At 46.1% G+C, this 24,932-nt stretch overlaps 1 protein-coding gene across 1 annotated transcript in view; it reads right to left on the bottom strand.

Moving 5' to 3' along the window:
• Window positions 1-7,017: 7,017 nt before the first annotated feature.
• CRKL (CRK like proto-oncogene, adaptor protein) overlaps window positions 7,018-24,932 on the bottom strand; it is a 39,677-nt gene continuing 21,762 nt past the window's right edge. Inside the window, exon 3 of the mRNA XM_019632073.1 lies at window positions 7,018-10,680. Coding sequence (XP_019487618.1) covers window positions 10,546-10,680 — 135 coding nt within the window. The 3' untranslated portion in view covers window positions 7,018-10,545. The remainder of the gene's footprint in view (window positions 10,681-24,932) is intronic.

Consider the following 24,932-nt stretch of genomic DNA (forward strand, 5'->3'; position numbering starts at 1 on the left):
TTGCTTCTTTGGTGGCTCCAGTTTTTGCTTCTCTCCTTTCTGGGCCTTGCTCTTCTGTAAGGATGACAATAACAGCAGTAACAGTCCCCTGGGCCAGGCTCCTCCAGTCTTCAGAGGGAGTCCTTTATTTATGCCCCACCTCACCCAGGGGGGCCCAGCACAACTCCCCCCTCATTTTACAGATGGGGAAGCTCAGAGGCTAAGTCTCACCCAGGGGCAGGACCAGGGCCTGCATGGGTCACACTCATGTAGGTGGGTGTGGGGTCTAGGGCTGGAGGAAGACAGTGGCTCTGATCAGGCCATCCCTCTATGGCCATGTGTGGTTTCCACAGTGTGATTGTTGTCAGTGCCATAGGAGAGGCCTGTCAACTGGCAGATGGCATTGCTTGGGTCTGGTTCCCTTGGCCTCCAACCAGCCTGCCCCCATTCCAAACACATGCTGACTGCCTCCCCATCTCACTCCACTCCCCACCCCCCAGCCAGGAAGACCGTATGTGTGCCCCATAACCACAGCTGTGGCTTCATATGCATGTATTCCTTTAATCTTCACAACAGCCCGAGGAGGAAGGTTCTCTTTGTATCATCTCCATTTACAGATGGGGAAACTGAAGTTCAGAGAGGTTAGGGATGCCCCAAGGCCACACAGCTGGTGAGTGTCAGAGCATAGATTTGAATCAGGCAGGCTGGCTAGTCTGTGCTGGGCTTACCTGCCAGGCTCTGCCAAGGCCTCAGGGTCTCCAGTGCAGAGTTGGAGTTGCGCTCTGTGACCCATTCAATCAGTGAACCCCTCTGCCCCAGGAAACGTGGGGGTAACTGTAATGGTCACTGACTGGGGCTGCCTCCAGGGCACCATGACAAATGCAGAGCCAGGTGCTCAGGTTGTGGTGTGAGGGCTACTGAGTTTGGGGTGTCAGAGATGAGACTGGGGGACAGGTCAGCATGGGGATTAAGGAGGCTAACAACTGGGGAGATACCCTGACATGGGGTGAGTGTAGCCCTGACATGGAGGGAGTCTGCCCTTGTGCCCTTTGCCCTGGTGATTGGGCTCAAAGCTCTGGTTGCCCCATGGTGAGGCAGAAATTTTGCTCATAGAGCAGCGGTTCTCAACTTGTGGGTCGCGACCCCTTTGGGGGTCGAACAACCCTTTCACAGGGGTTGCCTAAGACCATCAAAAAACAAAAAGATATATATATATGTATTTTTAAGATTTTTATTGGGGAATTGGGGGAAGGGGAACAGACAAGTTGCTGTCGTTTTGTTCTTCAGTCTAGTTGTGGAGGACGTTGCTTCACTGGCCCAAGTTGGCACCATCATTGTGCTCTTCCCGGGCGAGGCAGATCAGTCGCCGGCTTCTGGACGGCCGCTCACTGTGGCTGCTGACCGCTCACGCTGGCTGCTGACTACACATGGTAGCCGATGGCAACCCACTGCCACAGGGGCTGCAGCCTACTCCGTCGCTGGCAACTCACAGCAGCCCAGCTCCAGGTTGAGCTGTTGTTTAGCATCTTAGCTGTAGAGGGTAGTGTCACTGGCCCTCATATGTGTGATCCGAACTGGGGCCTTCTGGCGTCCCAAGCCAGCTCTTAACCATCACGCCACTCGGCCGGCCCAACAAAAAGATATTTACATTACGATTCATAACAGTAGCAAAATTACAGTTATAGAGTAGCAACGAAAATAATTTTATGGTTGGGGGTCACCACAACATGAGGAACTGTATTAAAGGGTCGCGGCATTAGGAAGGTTGAGAACCGCTGTCATAGAGCAAAAGCTAGAACCAGAGGTAGTCTAGGAGTGCTGCCTCATGAAGGGCCCCCAGACTTGAGGGTGGTGCATGTGGACAAGGGGATCCAGGGACACTCAGAAGGCCTCTGAGCCTTGGGCAACCTGAGGTACTGATCTTGCCCCAAGAATAATTCTGGCAAGGTGATAGTATCCAGCCCAGTGGCCTTGATAACACCCAATGGGGCAACAGCAAAGAGGGAAATCAGGCTCCAGGTTGAGATGTAGTGAGGTGAACTGGGGCAGCTGAGAGCCCCTAGACCAGCAGACACCCCAAAGGCAGAGAGGGGTTTGCTGAGGCTTGAGAAGCATGTGGGATGGTGATCCCTGCTCCACCCACAGCAAGCCTGTCCCTGACCTATTTACATCTACCATCTCCTTAAGTTTCCCCTGTTCCCCACTCCCCTCAGCCTAGGGTCTCCAAGCCGGTGTGCAGGATAGTCCTTTTTCAGGTAAGAAAGTGAGATAGCTGCAATGTCTAACATTGGCATTGACACTGGCGCCCCCTGGAGGCCAACCTGAGGGTCAGCAAGGCCCTCCCTGAGCGTTGGAGTTCTGAGGAAGGGGCTGAAAGTGGTGGCACTCTTTCCTCTGGATTTAGGTGGATTTCCACATGGGGAGATGTTTTGACTGACAGATCCCCAGGAAATGTTGGGGAACTGATACAGCACAGCCAACAGCTGAGCTGAGGCCAGCTGTGTTGAGGGGCAAGATGGAGGAAGTGGTTCCCAGAGCTAAATGGTGATTTATTCATACGGAAGCAGAGGTTGGGGGATCCTCAGGTTGGGGAGCCCAGGTCAAGCTCTCTGTTTCCGGACTCATCCCTGACTCCCTAGCTTGATCTGGCTACTGCAGTTCAGCAGTTCAGCCTCTCCCCTGCCCATGTTCTGACCACCATGTTCCCAGCACACTCTGGGTTCTCTGGGGCTCTCTGACACTGGGGAGACCAGCTCCATCTCCCCTGAACCTCTTCAGTCCAGCCTGGGTCCTCCCCAGGTTGCTGGCTTGCTGCCAGTACTGTCCTGTTTTCAGGCTCTGGGGTGACCAGTTCTAATTCCAGTCCACATGGAGGAAGGGAAAGGTCAGGAGGGCTTTACTAGAGGATGGCAGGAGTGGAGGACAGACAGGCCTGTAGGAGTTCACCAAAGGACAGAAGGGCATCCAGACAGAAAGAACATGTGGGCAAAGGCGAGGAGGTAAGGTGTCAAATTCTGGGGAACTCAGAATGTGTGGGTCCAGTCTGGCCTGAGTGCTGGGTTCTGGGCAGGGGCGTGGCATGGGAGCTTGTCACAAGCCAGGGAGGAGCTGTGTGACAGGTTTTCATCATGTCTTTTGGGGGGGGGGACATACCAACAAGTAGGACTGGCATAGGACTGGAAAGGGGTAGGGGGGCCAGGAGGTCAGGAGACACCTGGGGTGAGGAATGGGCCAGAGTCAGCCCAAGGGTTGGAAGGTGGGCCCAGCCCCTGCAGCCTGTACTTAGACCTGAGGGTTTTCCATCATCAAAAGACTGGCAACAACTTCCCCATCCCCGGGGGCAAGATGGGCTAGTATAAGCTGCTTCAGCCACAGACTGGAATATTGTTCAATAATAAAAAGCTGTCTACAGAGGGTTTGTAAAAACATTATGGATTTTTTTTTACACGGTGCTGCTTCAAAGTGTAAACTGAGGCAATCCCTACAGAGGGCAATTAGGCAACAGCTCTCAAAATTGCAAATGTCCAGAGCCTTTGACTCAGCAATCCCACTCAGAGGAACTCAATTTAATGCAGAGCGGGGGGACCACCTGAGATTGGAAAGGACATACATGTCCATCAATAGAGGAACATAAATGAGTGACAATACACCCATCTTGTAGAATATTATACAGTGAAGAAAAAAGAGCAAATATTCACTATGTTGATGCAGAACACTCTAAAAGAGGTTGGGGGAATAAAGCAAGATGTAAGTCATCTGTGCTACCTGCGTGCAGAGAAAACATTGAAAAAAAATATTTACAGATGTATTTACTTGTTGTATGTTATAGAATAACTGGAAAGATATATGTATAATAAACTGGAAACGGGGAGATTGTGGGGAGAGGAATGGACTGAGTGGAGGGAGATCTTTCATCAGATACCTGTCTTTTTATTTTGGGGAATTGGGGGAGGGGAACAGTGTTGGGGAATTGGGGAAGTTGGGACCAGCCAAGTTGTTCTTCAATCTTTGTTGTGGAGGGCGCCAGTCGCCATCTGGCTTCCCGTCGGCAGCTCGTGGTCTCTAAGCTCAAGGTGCTGTGTTCAATCTTAGTTGTGGTGTAGCCACCTTCCCATGTGGGAGTCGAACCAGCAGCCTTGTTGTTAAGAGCGCATGCACATATCCACTGAGCCATCCGGGTGGCAGCTCAGCTCAAGGTGCCGAGTTCAGTCTTAGTTGCGGGTGGGCGTAGTCCACCATCAAACAGGTAATCTTGTTACACCAGCTGAGCCATCCAGCTACCTGTTGGCAGCTCAGTGACAGCTCAGCTCGGGCGCAGCATCACTGGCCCATGTGGGAATCGAACCGGCGGCCCTGTTGCTCAGAGTTTGCGCTCTTAAGCCAACTCTTAACCAACTGAGTCACTCGGCCTGCCCCAGATACCCGTCTTTTGAATGCTGCATCCTATGGATGTTTTCCTTCTAAATCCAAATTTCTCAAACTCCTTGGAGCTGTCTTGGTGAGCTCCTGGCAGGCAGGCACCAGGGCTTGGGTCTCCTCTGGTAACTGGCCTGGAGCAGCTCTGCCCAGGTCCCTCCTCCTCTTGGTGCCAGTCCTCTATGCAGTTACTGGGCAGACCGTTCCCTGCACCCCGGACCTGGCAGCTGGGCAGCTCTGGACACCCACTCAGAGGGCTTTTCCTTCCCCAACCCCCCTCCTCAGACTCCTAAGCCTAAACAATGGGTTCCCCAAAGCTGCCTTAGGCAGGTGGGTATGGGCTGTCCTCCTTGGGCTGCTGTCAAGCGACCCGCTCTAGACCTCCCTCCTCCGCTAGTGCCTCCTCCCCCTCAACTTGAGCCTAGGCAGAGCTGGGAGGCTCCTGCCCCGCCCCACCGGAGCAGCAAGATGAAGGGGGCAGAGCCATCTGGAAAAGGCAGTGCTGACGGCCCCACTCCTGCTTCCCTGCCTCCTGCTTCCGACGCACCATTGACACACACAGGGGCTCCTGCCGCCGCTGCCGGGGAGCCCCGGAGGTGCAGGCGTCGGATGTGCGCGCGTCTACCAGGTCCCGCCGACTCGATCCTTGCAGCAGCTGGGCTTGGGCCCCGCAAAAGGAACTCCTTCGGCTCCTCCGTGGCGGCCGAGAGCCCTGTGCTCGGGAGTACATGGGGGAAGTGTCAACTCTTTCTGGGACCTGAGCATGGGGAGTGAGTCTCCAGGATCCCAAAGCCCTAGGTCCTCCACGTCCACCCACGCTGGGTCCACTCTCCCTGTGTGCTGTCGGCCCGCCCCGGCCCCACTCCAGGGACTCCCTGGGATCCTTATGGCTGCCGCTCAGGGTGGGGAGCGGCAGGGCTCGGGTGTAAAGGGTCTGAAGGGCGCGCCGCTGCGGGGTTTCTGCCTGAGGACGCTGTTGAGTATCAGGGGCATGGAGGCTGCGCCCGTCCATCCACCCACCGGGCTCCCCTCATAAAGGCGGGCAGGGAGAGCATCCCGACAGGGAGTCGGGTCTCAGTTCTCCCTTTGGCTCAGGTCCGCGCCCCAGCGCACCCCGGCTTCGCTTTCTCAACACGCAGCAAATAGATCACAGCCCCTTGCCTGAGGGCTTTGGGGAGCCGGAGGTACAATAGCGAATGGGGTTCACTGCAGTGATTCTCAAATTCCTGGAGAATTAAAAGAAAAAGCCAACACCCAGATCCACGAAATGAGAACCTGCGGTGGGATCCCCCAGGTCTCCAGAGTGCACAGACGGTGGAGGGTCAGCGGTGTTGATGAGACCCGAGGGGTTGAGGAAGGGCCAGTCACCCAGGGTCTCCTGAGTCTGCGAACGACGCGGGCTAAGGCAAAGGCAGGCGCGATCCAGAGCAGAGCTGCTCCCCGGCCGAGATTACCATTGTTTCCCCTCCCCTAGGCAGCCAGGAAGCCTTCCTGAACCGGCCCAGGGCTTCACAGCACCCCCCACCATTGTACCATCAAGCGTCTGCACCCGGAGCTTTCCAGGGCAGGGCTGAATTCTCCCATCCAGCTCTGGCTGCATACCACCAGGAACCAGGGACTGCAAGAGCAGGGTCAAGCCTTGAGAGGAAGCTGGGGGTCACCAAATTGGCCAGAGGAGCCTCTCACAAGCCCAAGAGGTTCATGGTTTTTTCCCTGCAGGATGAGATTTCAAGACCAGGGTGCAGATGTAGGGGCAGCCCCTCATACCTGGCCCCATTTCTAAGGACTTCCCTTCCACTGAGGAATCCAGCCCAGGACTGCTGACCAAGATATACCTTTTCAAACTAAAAGTATTCTTTAAACGTGTCTCCAGGGCATTGTTCCAGAATGATTTGAGTTTCTGTATGTCCATGCAAGACAAACTTTTCTCTAAAATTCTACAGAATCCTCAAAGTGTTATAGTTCTATAGAAATATGGGTTGGTATTACTTCCTAAAACTCATTTCCGCAGGTTTTACAAGATTTGGACCTCTCAATACACATAAATAGATGTGGGAACAAGGCTCTGGCTGAGGGGGTGTCGGAAATCAGCAGGCCCCCAATACCTCAAGTTATCTACCTGATGGTCCCCAGAATTCATATGGAGGGCCATACACAGACTACAGGCAGGAACAGAAGACAAGTATTTAAGTTGGACCAAAAAAAAAAAAGCCAGACAGATATCATGTCTTGATCTGGGATGAGGCTGCTTATTTTCCATGACTTCCGCTTGAAGTCATTCAACGCTGGCTAGCTTGTGCTGAACAAATATTTAACAGAAGCTTTTAGATATGGATGCACATGAGGGAAAACATCCAAGTTTACCTTGGTGGTGTAACGCGTGGCAGCTATTACCTCATCCTCAGAGGGCCAAGACTGAACACCAGCTGCTTCTCTTCTGTAGGGAGGCCCAGAGGTGTGGAAGGGCTAATCCAAGATCCCACTCTATTTCGTGGTCAGTAGCAGGGCTGGGTTGCAGGACTTATCTTCAGTGAAGCACCAGTGTGTCACCAGGAACTGCTCGGGAGGCTGGTGGGGGCTAAGCACCTCCAGGCAGCACTGAGGAGACACCGAAACACCAAAGCCGCTGCCACCACCAGCTGATGCAAGTTTTATTGAGACAATGTACAAACAGGCCATGGAAACAAGGGTTCTGATGCCAGGACCAGTAACGTAAAATGGAATACAAAAATAAAAAGGCACTAATCTGTTAAGAAAAGACACTCGATGTATTCTAAGAATATAAGTCATTTAATACTGTTAATTTTATAGCACAAAATAAAACAAGCTATGATCCCAAAAATAATTTTAAAAGCTTACACAGAAAATATTATTGCCTGAAGTTTATGATCTTTTAAGTTACATGTCAAAAGAGTTTTGTGTTGTTTTTGTTGTTTGAAAACACACAGTGAAGACTGTCTAGAAGCAAGGCCACTGTTCCTCCTGCAGAGACAACGCCCGTCTCAGAGAGCTGTCCTTTTACTCCTTTAGAATAGACAACTAGCTCAGTGTCCACACTCACAGCGGTTACTGGGACACTAATCTTGGGTCCCAGAGGGTGGAGTTTGAGGCAGAGCTCAGTGGTGTCTACAGAAAGCATTAGTCTTTAGGTACTGTGTTAAAATAAGAATTCACTCATTTTTAAGAGATTAATGAACACAATATTAAAGGATTAAATTATAAACACCTGGCACAAAAACACATCATCCCTTTTCAAAAATAACATGTTCATATTCCTCTGAGCAAACATTACAAGAGCAGTGGCCGTCTGTTCGGCCCGCCTTGTCTGTAAACAGCTGTAAAAGAAAGTTAGCACAGTGCCAGGGATGCGTGAGCTCCAAGGGGGGAGCAGCTGTCCTTCCCACCTTTCAGCTTCCCAACCATGAGTACAGAAGTTGTCTCATCTGGGCGACCAAAGTCGTCAAATGGCAGCCAGTCAACACATCCTCCTCTTCGTTACCATGTCATCAGGTGGTACCACACCGCACAGAAATGACAAGGATGACTCCTGTGTTGAAAGGTCCTTCCCAGGATAAATAAATTTTGAATCAAACCCTCAATGCCCTTTAGTATGTAATTTGTTCACTTCCCAAGTGAGTTAATTTAACATTGAAATATTTTCTTAATGACAAAGAGTAGAGCAGAGCAAGTAACAATAATGAACAATCTTACAAGAGGGAAGGCAGCTCTTCTGGAAGATTTGCACTGCTTTCTGAAGCAGTCTTCCCAGACCACTGGGGAACCCAGGCATGAAGCCAAGGTGGGGTGCTGTTTTTGTATATTTAGTGTGAAAAAGAGAATTTCCCTGCCTGATTAAAAAACTAAAAATGTTCTAAGTAAAAAAGGTCCTACTTTTGGCACGTATCTTGAGAGTTCAGAACTCAAGGCTCAGCTTATTTTAGGATCCAAGTCTCCTGGGCAGTCGTGGAGACATAGCCGTGGCTGAAGTGATGAGCAGACTTACTATGAAGCAAACCTAGGCAGCAGGTGTTCTGATTCTCAAGTGCTCCACATGCCGTGGGTCTTGCTATATTGGTCAGTAGACATCGCTGAAAGGAAACCTTGCTTTCCAAAATGGCCATTTACTTCTTATATTCAGAGCCAACCACTGCCATAAAAGGTACCAAGCCCCTCAGCTAAATTTAGTTTAAAAAAGCCTTAAGGTTTGTGCCCTCTGTGAACAAGGCACATATTCCACCTTCTGCTAGACACCCTCCCTTAAGTACTGGGTCACTGGCTGAAAGGCAAGTGCTGTTTCCAGGCAGAGTGTGGGGACCCTGCTACATACATGTCACTTGTTGTGGATACTAGGCCGCGCCTGAATTCCAAACAAGAGGCAACTGCAATTGGACGGGAATCTTCAGAGCCAGAGGTGATTCACCACAGTTCTCACTGATTAGGAAGAGACGGTTGCTGTCTTTTTCAGGAAAACCCCAGATGGGCAGCCGTAGTGACATTTTTTCCAACTGACCATCAATTCTGTCATACAGGAGCACTCTCAAGATTCTTCAATATGGTGGTTACCTGCCTGACAGAATACTGATTTAAAGAGACACTGAAAAAATGTTGTTTTGCTGATTCTGTCACCAGAATATATTGCTGTAACCCTCAAAACCTAAGACCCTTGAGAAACAGGGCCATGGTTATGGCAGATGCTCAGTAAATGATACAGAGCTGCTCATTAGGTTGCTGCTACATCTCTAGGTCTGCTGCATTCATTCTTAGCGGAGACTTGTCTTTATCAGTGTCCAGAGGGTAGAGCAGACTGAACTGCATGGAAGTTTCAGAATTCTAGTCGGCTAGAGCCAGCAGACAAGGAATCAGTCACATTTGTACCAGCTGGCTTGTATAAACAGGCCTCTTTCAGCTAACAGGAAAACTTTAACATCAAACTGGTAAATGGTTAATGATAAATTGGTTAATGGTTCTCCCTAGTCACGAAAACATTATACATCAAATACATTAACCAATTTCCAGGGCCTGCATTTTTTTTGCTTGGGAGCATCACAGGCACATAGACAGTGGAACCAGTATTAGCAGCACCATCTTTCTCTGGCAGCCTGGTGAGTTTGGGTTGGGGCAGGGAGGACTGGGCTTCGAGAGTGGAATTTAAACTTTCATTAATGAATTCAATGATTCTATGAACAACCTCATTTTTTAAAGAAATTTTAAGTCTTATATGTTAAAGGGGTACATTCTCTGAAACACTGGACAGAAAACCAGCCAAGTGTCCCCCGCCTCACCCCACCAATGCTCCTGTCATTGGCAAACAAGGTAAGCACCGACTTCCCCAAATCACCCTCCACATGTTGCTGTTGGGGACAATGTAATCCTAGAGGCTGCCTACACATCTTGGCACACAACTGCTGATTTTTTTGTGTTGTTTGCTGCATGGCAAAACAAGATACTGTTGGCACCAAGACAATAAATTAAAGGCCCCCACTTCAGGGTTTTTTTTTTTTTTTTCATATTCCTGTAGTTACAGCAGCTTCAGTTTAGAAGCTCAGAGGCATGTGCCATTCCTTGTGATAATAATACAAAAACTCAACCTGCTACTTAAAAACCTGTTCAGTACACACAAGTCTAATTAAGTCTTCCAAAATCAAACCAAAAGGGGAAAAAAAGCAAAGCCAGATTTAGGGGGTTTAGGACAGAATTCCCTCTTAAAGTTCACTTGCTCTATTCTTCAAAGGAAAAACAAAATGGTGACTGAGCCACTGCTTTAAGGAGCAGCAACGTGCAATGTCTCACCACAGCCTCAAACTTTCTCTGATGAACGTGACAGAATCAGTCACAAGTACAACCAACAGGGTAGTGATGAGAAGGAAGACCCTTTCCTCGTCAACTCTCTTCACTTGTGTGCTTCCACCAGTATTTCCAGTTTATGATCCAAAAGAACTCTAAAATTGTCTACTCTTTGACAATTATGACTATGATACAAATGCCGAGGCAGCCACTGTGTGCATTCCAAACGTGTATGAGTCCGCCTGTCTGCAGAAAGCTGGACGTCGGCAATGCAGTGTAACTTGCCTATGCGACAGATGCTTTCCCACTCAAAGGAAACTATGGACAGGGAGAATGATGAAGCAGCAGGAAACAGGGCAACATCAATCACTCATTTTCATCTGGGTTTTGAGGGTCAAAGATTTTGACATGCGTAAAGGGAAAAAGCCCTTTGCGCCCATTCACTTCGCCTTCCCACTGGCCATTTATATTCATCCTTGTGACTTTCACAATGTCACCAACCTGTAAGAATAGAGAAAGAAGACAAAGTCAGCATTTTCTCTGCAAACTAAAGAAAAAAAGGAAGTTAATATTAAATCACACACACTGTCCTACCCAAAGGAACCTTTTCATTTTTTTCGGACTCAACTTTTCAGTGCTTAGACCTAAGGTCAAGCAGTGCCAAAGACATAGGGTGCTACCAATATTAGCCCAGTGTGCTTCTCTCCAACTAGCAAGAATGTGTGTTAAGTGAAGCAGCTTCAGAACACTAAAGCAGCCTTTTTTTCTCTCCATATTGGCTACTAACTCCAATAGGACACAAATGAACATCTGACTCTCTGAGTTATGTCACACAAAAAAGTGTATTACAAAATTACCTCTAATATTTAGTCCGTGGCCCAAATACAAGATCAGGCATTTTAAAGAAAGCACCAAGAAATAACTCCCTTTACAGGGGGATTGGAAACATGTTTGCGTAGGTGACTGAGTACCTCTACACGTGCCAATGGGAAGCAGACAACTTAACATTTTGCCAATGTCCACCAGGTTTGTAAACTTGGTAGTTTTTTCCTGACACGCCATATATCAACATGATAAGGGCTCATGCTGCAAAGAGAAGGGGTGTGGGGGACTGAGGGAGAAGGCCCAAAAATGATGGAGAAGGAAATGAGCCCCTGTGGAGTATGCTGCATGGGCCTGGGTTTCTAATGCAATGGACACTGCGAGTCAGGGACTTGCCCGTGTGGCCCTGTTTTCACATAGATGTCTACCTGCAGGGCTCCTTCAGATGTTATCCCCAATATACACCAACCTCCTATAAGGTAGGCTGGAATAACAGATCCAGAGGCAGGAGCCCTCCCCAAGGTCACAGGCTGATCCACGATGAAGCAGGGGTACAAAGTTAGGCAGCTCCCAGTCCTGGCTGCCTGTGTCCTTACCATCTGGCACTGGCACCTAGGATCAGTCAGCCTCCCCTCCCAGGCTGTTCTCACCAAAACACCCTCTGCCCTTAACGTCCTTTTTTTTTCTTTTTTCTTTCCTTTATTGAGATATTATTTCAGTCTTGTTGGAATGAAACTGATCGCTCAGGTCAAGTCAGGTGAAGGACATTCTAGGCAAACAAGGATGGATTTAAGAAGAGACCTGGAATTTGAATTTCTGCCATATAACTTACACAACCAATCTAGTTTAACATCATTACTTGCTGGTATTTTGTTAAAGATGGTTTGTGAGAGCTATTGCTGAACGTTGGGAATCACTAGAAATGCTTCCTCCCCACATCAGACTGTTTTAATGATGTACTTAATGTTCTATCTTTGTAACTTTCCCCTGTGAATGCAGACTGGCTGCTATTGAGTTTTCTACCTTCCCATCCTTCATTATTTAATTTTATCATTCTATAATACTTGCTCACTAGGATGCATGAGCTCACACATACAGAACAACTTGTAATTCCCCAAACCTACTGAGAAATAAGACTGCAGTCATTACATTTCCACGGAAAACAGCACTATTACCAAATGGAACTTCTCGTCTTGTGGAAACTAGCTTATTCTGAGTACTCACCAAAATGACAACGGAAAAAAAAACTTTATCCCCGGAGGCTCCCTGGTTAAAACACAGTATAAATTCAGTTTATAGCATTTATTTCCCCTTTAAATTCCCTGTCTCAATTCTGACTCATACTCCTTTACTTAGCAGAACCACCAATTGAACAACTGTAGGATGGATTGTAAAGAGTTATTCTGGCAATTAAGAATTGGGTTTTAAACAATGAAAACTTCTAAGACAAAAATAAAACGTATTAGATATGTATATGAGAAAAACAAGATGTAAAAAGTCAACTACATGGGAATCCCTAAACCTAAATCTAACCCAACCCTAACCCTGTCCCTATTTCTGTTCCTGTCCCTGTCCAAAACCCAAACCCTAACCCTAATCCTAAACATAACCCTTGTCCTTAACCATAACCTAACCCTAACCCTAAAACCTAACCTTATCCCTAACCCTAAATCCTAACCCAAACCTAACCCTAACCCCCAAACTCTAACCCTAAAACTCTAACCCCAACCCTAATCGTAACCCTAACTCTAAAACCCTAAACCTAACCCCAACCCTAACCCCTAAACATAACACTAAACCAACCCCTACCCCTACCCCCTAACCCTAGTCCTAACCCTAACCCCTAAACCTAACCCTAACTCTGTACCTTCGTCCCTAACCCTAACCCTAACCCTAAACTCTAACCCTAACCCTTATTCTAACCCTAAGCGGGGGGGGGGGGGGGGGGGGGGTGTGTGTGTGTGTCAACTACATGTATTTATAAATTATCATAGTTAATGTTACAGGCTCAACTGAAACACCCAAGTTGAACAATTAAAATTTGAAGCTTAACAACCAAGAATTCTATTTTTCAGACTTGTATTAAAAATTAAGTTGTAAAGTGGTTGAGTGGAAAATATCACAACTGAAAAGACATGTTTTCTCTGGCTTTGCCTTAAAAGGATATACAAATTCAGGAGAAAGAGTAAATTGATTTAATATAAAAATTAAGTTTTAAAATATTTGGCACATACTAAAGACTTTTGAAATACTGATTATTTTAAGATCAGTGCTTTGAGTCTAAGTATTGGTCTTTTTCTCTCCATGTCACAATGTTTTTATTTATAGACAGTAGAAAGAGAAATGCTTTTCTTACTCATAACTGGGATAATCACAAATGTATTTTTGTTTTTTTTTAAAAGATTTTATTGGGGAATTGGGGGAGGGGAACAGTGCTGGGGAATCAGGGGAAGGGGAACAGACAAGTTGCTGTCGTTTTGTTCTTCAATCTAGTTGTGGAGGACATTGCTTCACTGGCCCAAGATGGCACCATCATTGTGCTCTTCCCGGGTGAGGCAGATCAGTCGCCAGCCTCTGGATGGCCACTCACGGCGGCTGCTGGCCGCTCACGCTGGCTGCCGACTACACATGGTAGCTTATGGCAGCCCACTGCCACAGCGGCTGCAGCCTACGCCGTTGCCGGTGACTCACGGCAGCCCAGCTCCAGGTTGAGCTGTTGTTCAGCATCTTAGCTGTAGAGGGCAGTGTCACTGGCCCTCATATGTGGGATCCGAACCGGGGCCCTCTGGCGTCCCAAGCCAGCTCTTAACCAATGCGCCACTCGGCTGGCCCACAAATGTTTTTGATAATTATGAAAATATTCGTATTCTTTGAAGTGGACCATAGATTTAGTTTTATAATTTGTATATCCATTCCCTCTGTACAGAAGTCACAAAAACAGGAAAACTTTAAATTATGACCATATTTCTGTTTCTAGTAGAGCCATTTTTCAGGTCTACATATCGGGAGATCTCTATTGTGAATGAGAACCTTGAGTTATAGTAGAGACTTGTTAGAAAGCACATAGCTGGAAGCTGAAGTTGAAAATCTGGAATCATGACTTGTGTCCAATCTAATAATTTCATCCCATTTTAAAAAAAGGAATATTTCAGTACAAACAGACATAATAATGAAACTTATTTAACACATAAATTAAATTCAGGCCAAGGTGAGCAGACAGAATCCTTCCGTAGGCAGGAGCTACTCAGATACTACTACCATATGCCCCTGCAGCTGGACCACACTCCCCCTGATTTCCCTGAGCTCTGCACTAGTTTCCTCTAGGATCTTAGCCTCTTTAACCCTTTCAGTGCAGAACCTGTCTTTTTGTTGGGAGTACAATGAGGCCATCAAGATGAGGAGCTTCACTGTCCTGCTTTTTTCTCCAACTTATGATTACTATATTCTTTCCTTATTTCCTTTTCAACCAAGAAAACAGACTGCCTCTTTATTTCTTAAATGAAATAAAAAACAGAAACTCATGGATAGGAAACTGAGATCATTCCAAATTAACTTCTATTTATTGTTAATAATTACAAACACAGAAAATATAATTAATGTATAAAAATAAAAATACAAAAAAGCAAGGACAAGTAAGAGGGTGTGTGGATGTATACCTGTAGAGAGGATTCAGTGAGGAAAGAGGAGGGGGATCGGGCAAGCAAACACCCAGGTGGACTCTGCTATACTAAGGGGAAATGGTCCGAGGGCACCTGGGCAGTCTGTAGACAGGGAGGCAGGCACGCAGACCCAGGTCCCAGACCTGACTCTGACAAGATGTTAAAGAAAAAAGGCAAAGGCAAGAATGAGTTGAGGGGCCGGGCGAGTGGCTCAGTTGGTTAAGAGTTAGCTTAAGAGTGTGAGCTCTGAGCAACAGGGCTGCCAGTTCGATTCCCACATGGGCCAGTGACGCTGGGCCTGAGGTGAGCTACTGGTGAGCTACCAACAGATGGCAGGATGGCTCAGCTGGTGAGAGCATGTGCTCCGAACAACAAGACTGCCTGTTTGATGGTGGGCTACAACAGCCCACAACTACAAATGAACTTGGCACCTTAAGCTGAGCTGTCACCCAGATGGCTCAGTGGATAGAGCATGTGCTCTTAACAACAAGGCTGCCGGTTCGACACCAGCATGGGATGGTGGCTACGCCCATCTGCAACTAAGATTGTAACACAGTACCTTGAGCTTGGAGACCACGAGCTGCTGATGGGCAGCCAAATGGCTGTTGGCGCCTTCCACAACTAAGGTTGAAGAACGACTTGGCTGGTCCCCTTCCCCAATAATAATAATAAAAAAGAATGAGCTGAGACTTAAGAAAACAAAAACAAAAAAACGAAGCTACAGTTTTGGGCTGATGCGTGCTGCTGACAGATGACAGAATCAATGGCTTCTCCCCGTGACTGAAATTTCTGTTTACCTACTCATTTGATGTCCTATAAAAACGACTTTGGAATTCTGTCTTTTACCTATGCCATCTCTAACTTCAACTGGATTCCAGATGTTCAGAGAGCAAACATTTTGCCAAAAGTTTGTAATCTTAGTCTGCCTTAGCCAATGTTTGATAAATGTGGAAGAAAACAAAGTCTCACCTTCCCCAAAACCTGGTCCTGGGCAATCCTTCCCCATTTTTTGGATGCACTCATCCCTCCAGCCAGGGGGGCAGGGAATGTATTCTGACCCCCTGTTAGTGTCCCTACCTCTGCTTCTCCCCGGCCTCTTGCTACCTGGCTCTGCCATCCCAACTATCCTGCTCTGAGTCACCTTCCGTCATCTATGCCACCTCAGCCCAATCAGCCAACTCCCAATCACCCTCCTCTCCTACAGCCAGACCCTACCTACCACACTCTGGCTATTGCTCCCACCATTTCACCAAGGAACTCCTGACGGCTCAAGTCAACAGCCCGAGTCTAGTTCTCTACCTTTGAAGCTCTATGGCACCTGAAGTGAGAACCCTCACCCACCTTCCTCATTCCCTCACCGCCTCACTCCTCTTTTTGTGGTGTTCTGTAAAATAACCCTGCCAGGTAGGCACCTCCCATTGGTATTAGTGGAAAGCAAGGCTCTGTGATGTCGGGAGGTCAGGTACCTTATCCTCCAGGATTTTGGCAGACTCCCCTGAGGAGGCTCCATTTTGCTCTTCCATGGTCACCTCCTACCCTCAACACACACACTAACACAATATAGCACTTTCTGAAGGAGGGAACTTGTTTTGCTCATTTTGTACTCCATGTCACAAGTTTCTTGTAAACTACTTTCCAGAGAAATCTGCAGAATCAAAGAAAAGAGAGAAAACTATGGGTTGATGTCCCCCACATGCTGGGGAAAGATGGCCAAGCAGAGGAACATGGTTCAGGAGGACAGATGTGACAGGCACAAGTGCCTAAGGACAGTAAAAGACAGATCTTACAAAAACCACCACCACCACCACCACCCAGAATGGGTCACTGCTCTGTCCTCTAAACCCAACACCTTTTCTCTGCACAAGATCAACAGCCAAACTCCCATCTTCAAGGCTCTGCCTGATCTGGCTCCTGACTCTTCCCATCTTTGACCTCATTTCATGAACTTCCCAAACTCCTTCCCAGATATGGACTATATAACAGATGCAAGGACATGATGTGCTGGAAATGCAATTATACAACTGTATATCTTAAGATATTAAAAATCATGTTCCAGGCTATGGTCCAGAATCACCAAGCTGGTCCTAAGAAACCTTGGACCTCTGCTCTTCTTTCAGTTGAAGATACCGTATTTCCCCATGTATAAGACACACCCTTTTTTGAAAAATTTGGGATCTAAAAACTGGGTGCGTCTTATACAGTGGTTGTAGTTTTTTTTTACAGTGATGAGGAGTTGTATGAATTTTATGATGAATAAAACTTGAGTTCAATAACTTTATGTAATACATTTTTATTTTCAAATTTTGGGCCCTAAATTAAGGTGCGTCTTATACATGGGGAAACACGGTAAACAACTCTGACTCAAATCAAACAAATCCCAAGGACAACCCAAACCCCCTTATAAGCATGTATAAAGCTGCACATGCAGACAACGAGAGCAGCAATGACCTCCAGGCGGTAGTCACCGTAGATGGGGTATTTATTTTGCTCAGAACACAGGGCTAGGTTCTATATTGCATACTTAGAATACAACTTGAATATTAGACCTACCTAAAACTAAGCTTTACAACAGGATGTAAGCAATCTCTTGACTGCTTAAAACAGGTATAAGGTGGCACAGTGCAGTGGTTCATGCTATGAACTTTGGAGCGCTAGGCAGGACTAGATTGATGTCCTGGTCCAGCCTATACTTTTAGTGGCTACATGACTGTGGCAAACTGCTCAAGTTGTTCAAGTTTCAGTTTCCTTCTGACTTTGAAAGATTCCTGCAATAATTAAAGGAAGTACTACCTGGGAATTGTTAACCAGAACACCCAACGAAGTAAACAGTAGATGTTATCGGAGTGGAATTCGAGAAGAGAGCCCAGCCTCCAATCTCCATGTTCATGCCCCCAGATGGTCACGACCTTCTGGAAGCACTTTAGAAGAATTAGCATCATCATGGAGAAGCACTGTATTAAAGTGGGTTTTCAACCTCGTTAACTAACAAGGGTCCTTTCAAAACTGATGGGATGGGAAGGATGCCAGTTAGAATGAGAGGAGATGAGGGGCAGGCCTGAAAACTGAGGGTCTAGTCAATTACTGTGATGGATACTGAGCAACCCAGGAAGACAATGGGAAGATGAAGAAGAGGGTGAACCGAGTACTGAAAACTGCAAAGAACATGCAAACCTCATGCTTTCCAATTAACTCATAACTCTGATGTCTTTACGATACTTTCCATAGGATTTTACCTAATCAGCTAAATAAGTTTTCCTGCATATCTGTGGGGAAAATGAGCAGCTTAGTTCTTATCCTCAAGGAATGGCTGTCTTCATTGTGGGATAGACAATAAATAACCCACTGTCCAGACATGGTAGATGCTCAATGAATATTTGTTAAATAATAAAAATAGTTTATAAAAAGCAGCAAGTAGTAGAAAAACGGTATTGAGTCAACAAGGGGCTATTGCTTTGACTGAGGGAACCACACCAGGCAGAGATAGGTCAAGGTTCAGCCTAGGAAGAGAGAATGACTGGGAGACTTCTGATGGCCACTTGGCCATTTAATACATCATTCTGGCCCTGCAGGAACTCTCAGATGTCAAAACATAGCATGTCAGTCCTCCTGCTGTTTTCTACCTTAGTCCAAGGCTCTCTACATAGGGAACAAGTCCCAGCACACCAACACAGAAAAGTGCCCTGGCTACGTTATGCTGCCTGCTGCCCACAATTACACGCATGGCTGTGGACCAGCTTCTTCCATGTCTCTACTGAATGGTGCTATGGCTCAAATTCTTCAGTCATCTTACTGCTGCTCTCATCACTCTGATTCTGGTACAGTGCCCTTCCTTTGGCTTCACGGTAGGACGGAGCCTAAAGAAGCACTTGCTTTGGAGGGCACATCAATCTTGAAGTGGTTGGGTATCAATCAACTCAGTTCAAGGGAACACCCTGAGCACAGAAGATGTGACTGACCCTTATCCACAGATCAAGAGGAGACACTTACCTTATGCACCATCTTTACTAACTGTTGACCCTATGACAATCCTAATCATTATTTGAACTGCCACATACTATCTTTGTGCCTGGATGCACTTAGCACTTGGGGAGCGCACTCATTACCTCTACAATTAAGCACATACTGGTAAGGCACTAGTCAGCCCCATTCTTTGTGTCTAGTGAGGACTATGCAAGAAGGCAAGAGTTAAATGTGCTGGCAACAGTTTCCTATAGCTCTACTTGTCCAGAGTATGAACAGAAGGGCTCTGGAAATAACTCTACTGCCTTACTTCTAGCATTTGATTCAAAGAGCCATCAAAGCCCTGGAAGGCCCAAGAGCTGGTTGTCACAGCAGCTTTCTGCTTCCCCAACAAGCCTCCATTCCCCATACTGACATTTTGAGAATGCAAACTCTTAGGTTACCTAAAAATAAGATCCGCGGCACACTGAGTTACATTGGAATCAGAAGTTTTAACTTGACATGAATGTATGTTGTTTTTTTGGAGAAAGATTTCACAACTTTCACAGTTTTTCAAAGGGGTCCACAACCCAAAAAAGATATAAAACAAACAAAAAAACCCATGTCCTACAATCACCAGGCAGTTTTCATCCTGCTATTCGTGACTTTCACTTGTTTATTCAAATCAACAAATACTGAATATCTGTGTGCCAGGCCCTGGAAGGGTACAACAAGAACAAAGCAGACGGGCTGGCCGAGTGGCGCGATGGTTAAGAACTGGCTTGGGACACCAGAGGGCCCTGGTTCGGATCCCACATATGAGGGCCAGTGACACTGCCCTCCACAGCTAAGATGCTGAACAACAGCTCAACCTGGAGCTGGGCTGCCTTGAGTTGCCTGCGTCGGCATAGGCTGCAGCCCCTGTGGCAGTTGGTTGCCATGGGCTACCGTATGTAGCCAGCAGCCAGCGTGAGCGGCCAACAGCCGCAGTGAGCGGCTGTCAGGAAGCCGGTGACTGATCTGCCTCGCCCGGGAAGAGCACAATGATGGTGCCAACTTGGGCCAGTGAAGCAACATCCTCCACAACTAGACTGAAGAACAACACAACAGGCAACTTGTTTGTTCCCATCCCCCCAATGCCCCAATAAAAATCTTAAAAGAAAAAAAAAGAACAAAGCAAACAGCCCTGCCCTCATGGAGCTGTCTGAGGCCTTCACCTATTTTAACACTTGGCCTTTGTGTTCTTTGTGCACCTGTACCTGAATCAAAGCTACTGGAGCTGGAGAGGTTTCAGAAGGCCAGGACCCTCCTTGTCTGTGTGCCCTGAATAAGCAGTCAAGTAGCCTCATGTACTCTCTCTACAACCAGATGCTGTTTTTAATACAGAAGACTTAGTCTCTTCCTTGAAATTCCCATTATCCTTCAGGGCAGTAACTTGGTTCAAGAGGGCTGCTTACTGGTTAACATTTCCTATGAAAACATAGGGGTTTATATTTTAGGATGGGCCAGGGGTTAAAGGTATCATAGGCCAGTATGCGACTCATGAGCCACATGCTGCTCTTTGGGTATGTACATGTGGCTCTAAAGTAAAACTAAAAATGAAAATAAAACTATCATAGTTTCACTTATAATATTACTTTACTTTTTTTTTTTTTTGGTAAAACTATATTTATAGCTCTCGAATAATTTTTAAATTGTCGTGAAGGACAGGATTGGCTCTTCCAGGAGTCGGCAAACTTTTGAGAGGAAACGTACCCAAAGAGCCGCATGTGGCTTGCAAGCCGCGGTTTGCCGACCCCTGTTCTTACTGAACAGTTATTGTATTACTGCATACAGACACCTAAGGTGAACACTGATGACCAGCATGCACCACCCCGGGGCCTCAATTTCATGGTTTCTCACCCAATTTACATATTAAGAAGAACAAAAACCTTTTAAAGATAATCTTCTCTGATTCACAACCCAATGAGACTATGATATGCTATAAGGAAAAAATATTATTAAAAATACAAGAACTTTCTAAAGAGTCCTACTTTTGATAGGTACTATTATTAAGGAAACAGGTACTTTCAGTACAGAAGTAGAGTAAATCAAATTCTTAAAATTAGATGCTGTAAAGGATAACCAACAGAACATAAAGACAGAAGGGTGGAGGAGGAGCCCATCAGTATTGATGAAATGCCCTGAGGTTGTTATTTAGAAGCTGAATGCGGGGCCAGCCGAGTGGCTCAGTATGTTAAGAGTTGGCTTGGGAGTGCGAGCTCTGAACAGCAGGGCCGCTGGTTGGGTTCCCACATGGGCCAGTGACGCTGTGCCCTCTACAGCTAAGATGGTGACCAACAGCTCGACCTGAAGCTGGGCTGCCACGAGTGGCCGGTGATGGCGTAGACTGCAGTGGGCTGCCATGAGCTACCGTGAGTGACCGGCAGCTGGTGAGAGCTGCCGTGAGTGGCCGTCTAATGGCCGGAGAGCAACTGCCTCAGCTGGGAAGAGCGCAATGATCATAATACCAACAAGGGCCAGTGAAGTGACGTCCTCCACAACTAGACTGAAGAACAAAAAGGACAGCAACTTGTCTGTTCCCCTCCCCCAATTCCCCAATAAAATCTTTTAAAAAAAGAAGAAGCTGAATGAGAGCTTGTGGGCATCTCTGACAAGCCTCTGTGAGAAAGAGAATCATTGCTGGAATGTGACAGGAAGTGAGATAGTGGCCCAATTACACATTAGGGAGGCTATGACCCTGTATGGGTCTCCAGAGCTGAGTTGGGTGCTCAATGATGAACCTGTACAGTCCTGACATCACTGTAGGTATAAACTACAGGTCACTTAGCTAGAGGAATTCATGGATAATCCTAGAAAGGTTTAAAAAAGACAACTGGTACTACTGAAACCTAGATTTGCTCTGTAGACAACTTCATCTAAGTACACAGAAGAAGCAATGAAAAACTGCAAATGTGAATGTAATTCTGACCAATGAAACAAAATCAACTGGTTGAAGTAGAAAACTGAGAATTTCAGACCAGTCACTCAGTGAAGGAAGTGGTACCATGGGCCTTAGAAAGGCCAATTCAAAAGATTTCAAGACCAGATGTAATCTAATCACCAGGAGTTTTGAAACGGGGAGAAGATAATCCAAGAAGAAATTTGAATACAATCACAGATGACCCCAAATGGGAGTGAAGACTATCTTGAGAATGCTGGCGAGTCACACTCTGAGAGTCATAAAAAGAACATGCACCAAAGATGAAAAGACATCCTTATACTGATAAGGACAGACATCTAAGTATGTATTGACTAAACATACCGGCAAACAGGAATATGAGTCCAATAGTGGTCTCTTGTCACAGAATCACAGACACTGGCAGACCTACGAAAGGTCAAGTTTCTTGGTTTTGTTAAAACAGGGATGATGGCAAATTCTCTGAAATGTAAAAGGTGAGCTTGAAATCAAACCTGGACAAAATTCTGGATGCAATTAGCAAAATATTGGTTTATGACGATTTAGAATGGAAAATAAGGTGTTTGGAAGGCAGCATGGACTCAACCAAGAACAAGTCACGCCAGACCACAACCTCATTGTCTTTTTTTAGATATGAGGCATAGATCAGGAGAAGGCTGCAGAGGACTTAGTACAAAGATCTGGATTGTACTTTTATGAACTCTGCAGTTAACATGAAACTGAGGAGGGTGGGAATCAATATGCTACAAGACATTATCAGGATTTTAAGATTCAGAAGCGTACATATGATGTAAGACCAAAAAGAAAAAAAACCCCAAAAAACCCAAAATACAAAAAAACTCAAGGGGGCGGGCCCCCGGCCGAGTGGCTCAGCTGGTTAAGAGCTCTGAGCAACAGGGTCACCGGTTCGATTCATGGCCCGAGCTGAGCTGCCACTGAGCTGCCAACAGGTGGCAGGATGGCTCAACTAAAAAAAAAAACAAAAACAAAACAAAAAAACCTCAAGGGACAACTGTAGGGCAACACACCAAAGTCAAAACACTGGGCTAAGCAAATGCAGGAAGGGGACACAGAGTGGTCTGTTTCTCCCTCGTGGAGGGCTAGAACACAAGGAACTTAACTATCTGAGTCACCCAATATGGGAGGAACCACCTCATGAGATTATGCACCAGAAGTTCCACAAGGACAGAAACCTATGTATTGTTCACTGTTATACTCCAACTGCTGTAATAATGCCTGCCACATAATAAGCACTCAAACCTTTGCTGAAGGAGTGAATGTTTTTGGAGGTGTCCGAATTGAGATGCGAGGGTCAATAGATTTAGATGCTGTAGAAAGCTAAAATCACATTAGGAAGATGGTTAGACTAAATGATCTAAATATTATTACAAACTGCCTTTCGTCTTGATTTGTATGAATTCCATTCTAAATCATGTTAAGCCTTTACTTACAGCCTGAGAAATGGTTATTCCTCCTCCACAGTATTTGTTCTACTGATTTTGATATTCACAGACCCCGATCTCATGTCATCAACTGTTTTCTTAGCCCATACCACAGGGGAATGCTCTACTGAGGTTCCATGTAGACACTTTGATACAAATTTTCATACAGGAAATACTTATGGGTGTGTACACCCAGAGTTAAGTACAATTCTGAAGATGCTAAGAAACTTCTTCCCTTTCTTTTCTAGTCAGGAAAGTACACTGGGATACAAGTGCATGAGATTAATGATTATAGGGACACTCAAGCATTTGCTCTAATTTATTTTAAAAATCAATAATTAAAAAGGTAAATTGCCTGCAGACTCCAGAACCCCCAGTGGTGAGAAACTGGCTATTTCATATCTCAATGAAGGCAACACTAGAAAATTGTTAATCTCATCTTAGCCCTTTGATAATATAGCAACAGCCCACTTCCCCTGCTTTGTCTTTTGCCACTTTTGCCCAACTTACCCAGCACTCTCATCAACCTACAGCTACTCAAGTGTGTGAGTCTTGTTTACACAAGCTCTTCCCTCTGCCAGGAATGCCTTCCCACACCACCCAGTTAACTTCTATTCACCCTTCATAACTCAGTTCAAGAGTCATCTTCTCCAGGAAGCCTTCTAAGATGGGAGTATCTCCCATCCCTCCTAATTTGTTATCAGCGCAGTTACCACACTGCTGGTTTCTGTCCCTATTCTCTCACTAACTAGGTGGTAAGCTCCTTGATGGCAGGACCCTACAAGGCACCCCTTACAGATTGGCTGCATGAAGATAACAAACTAACATCTCAACTCTTAGAGCCAGGGTGCCTTTTAGGCTAAAAGAATTTAAGTAACCTGCCCAAGATCACACCAGGAAAAGCCAGGACTTGTATTCGAGTCCATGATCTTTCCTAACCACTGTGTCAGAGAACATGAGTTTGACTACAGGTATTTTATAATGACAATTGCACCCTTGCTCCACAAACATTCTCTTCTGGCCAATTATCTACTACTGGAAATGAGTACATCACTTCCCTCAGTCTGAGAATGTTCTTGTAGAGTGTGACCTGCTTCCCAGGAGCCCTTCCAGCCCAACTATACCAGGGACATGGGGGGAGCTCTGTTTTCAACGAGTAGGGACCCCCACCACTACCTTTCAAATCAAATCCCAAGGATGAACTTGCTTCTTGAGAAGCGAGCAACAGAGAAATATGGTTAAACACAGACCTGTTTTAAAAATCTCTTTACTTGCAGGAATGTTCTTTCAAAAATCAAGTTTTATGAAAAAACTTGTGAAGTTATTCAAGAAATAAAGTTCACTTAAGCCATACTCATTCTCTGTAATACTATCAAGGGGAATAACGAGGCTTCAATTACTGGTACATTTTGTCCTACTTTTTGTCTCACCTTTCTCATTTTAATACTTTTCCTGGTAACCTAATTGCAACAGTCCCAAGAGAGTTGTTTTTAACAAGATCACACAGGCACCACTAAGTTTTAGAAGATAACACAATTCACAGAAATACTTATGCTATGACCGAAAGTCTCATTTAAATATACAGAATGAGAAATAGCATTAAGTGGAATTTGGCAAAGGTATATTTCTCCCATTTACACTCTTTCTGTAAAGCACCAAAGCAAAACTTTGATGAGGCTTACATGGCTGAGTTAGTGTCATAAGGAGGCTCAAGTACAGAGACCTCTCTCTGGAGTCTGACAGGTTAGATAGAAGAGCTGTGTAACGGCCAAGTATATGGGTTATCTTAAAATACATTATTAACTACACAGCCTCTTTCCCCTCATCCCAGTCTCTCTAAGGTACCTACCTATGTATCCAATCACCAACCCTAAGTGATACCCTCTACAGCACCTGGTCTCCCTCTCTACAATCCGCTGTACACTCCAAGGA

This window comes from Hipposideros armiger, unplaced genomic scaffold (assembly GCF_001890085.2).
Source record: "Hipposideros armiger isolate ML-2016 unplaced genomic scaffold, ASM189008v1 scaffold_1073, whole genome shotgun sequence".
NCBI lineage: Eukaryota > Metazoa > Chordata > Mammalia > Chiroptera > Hipposideridae > Hipposideros > Hipposideros armiger.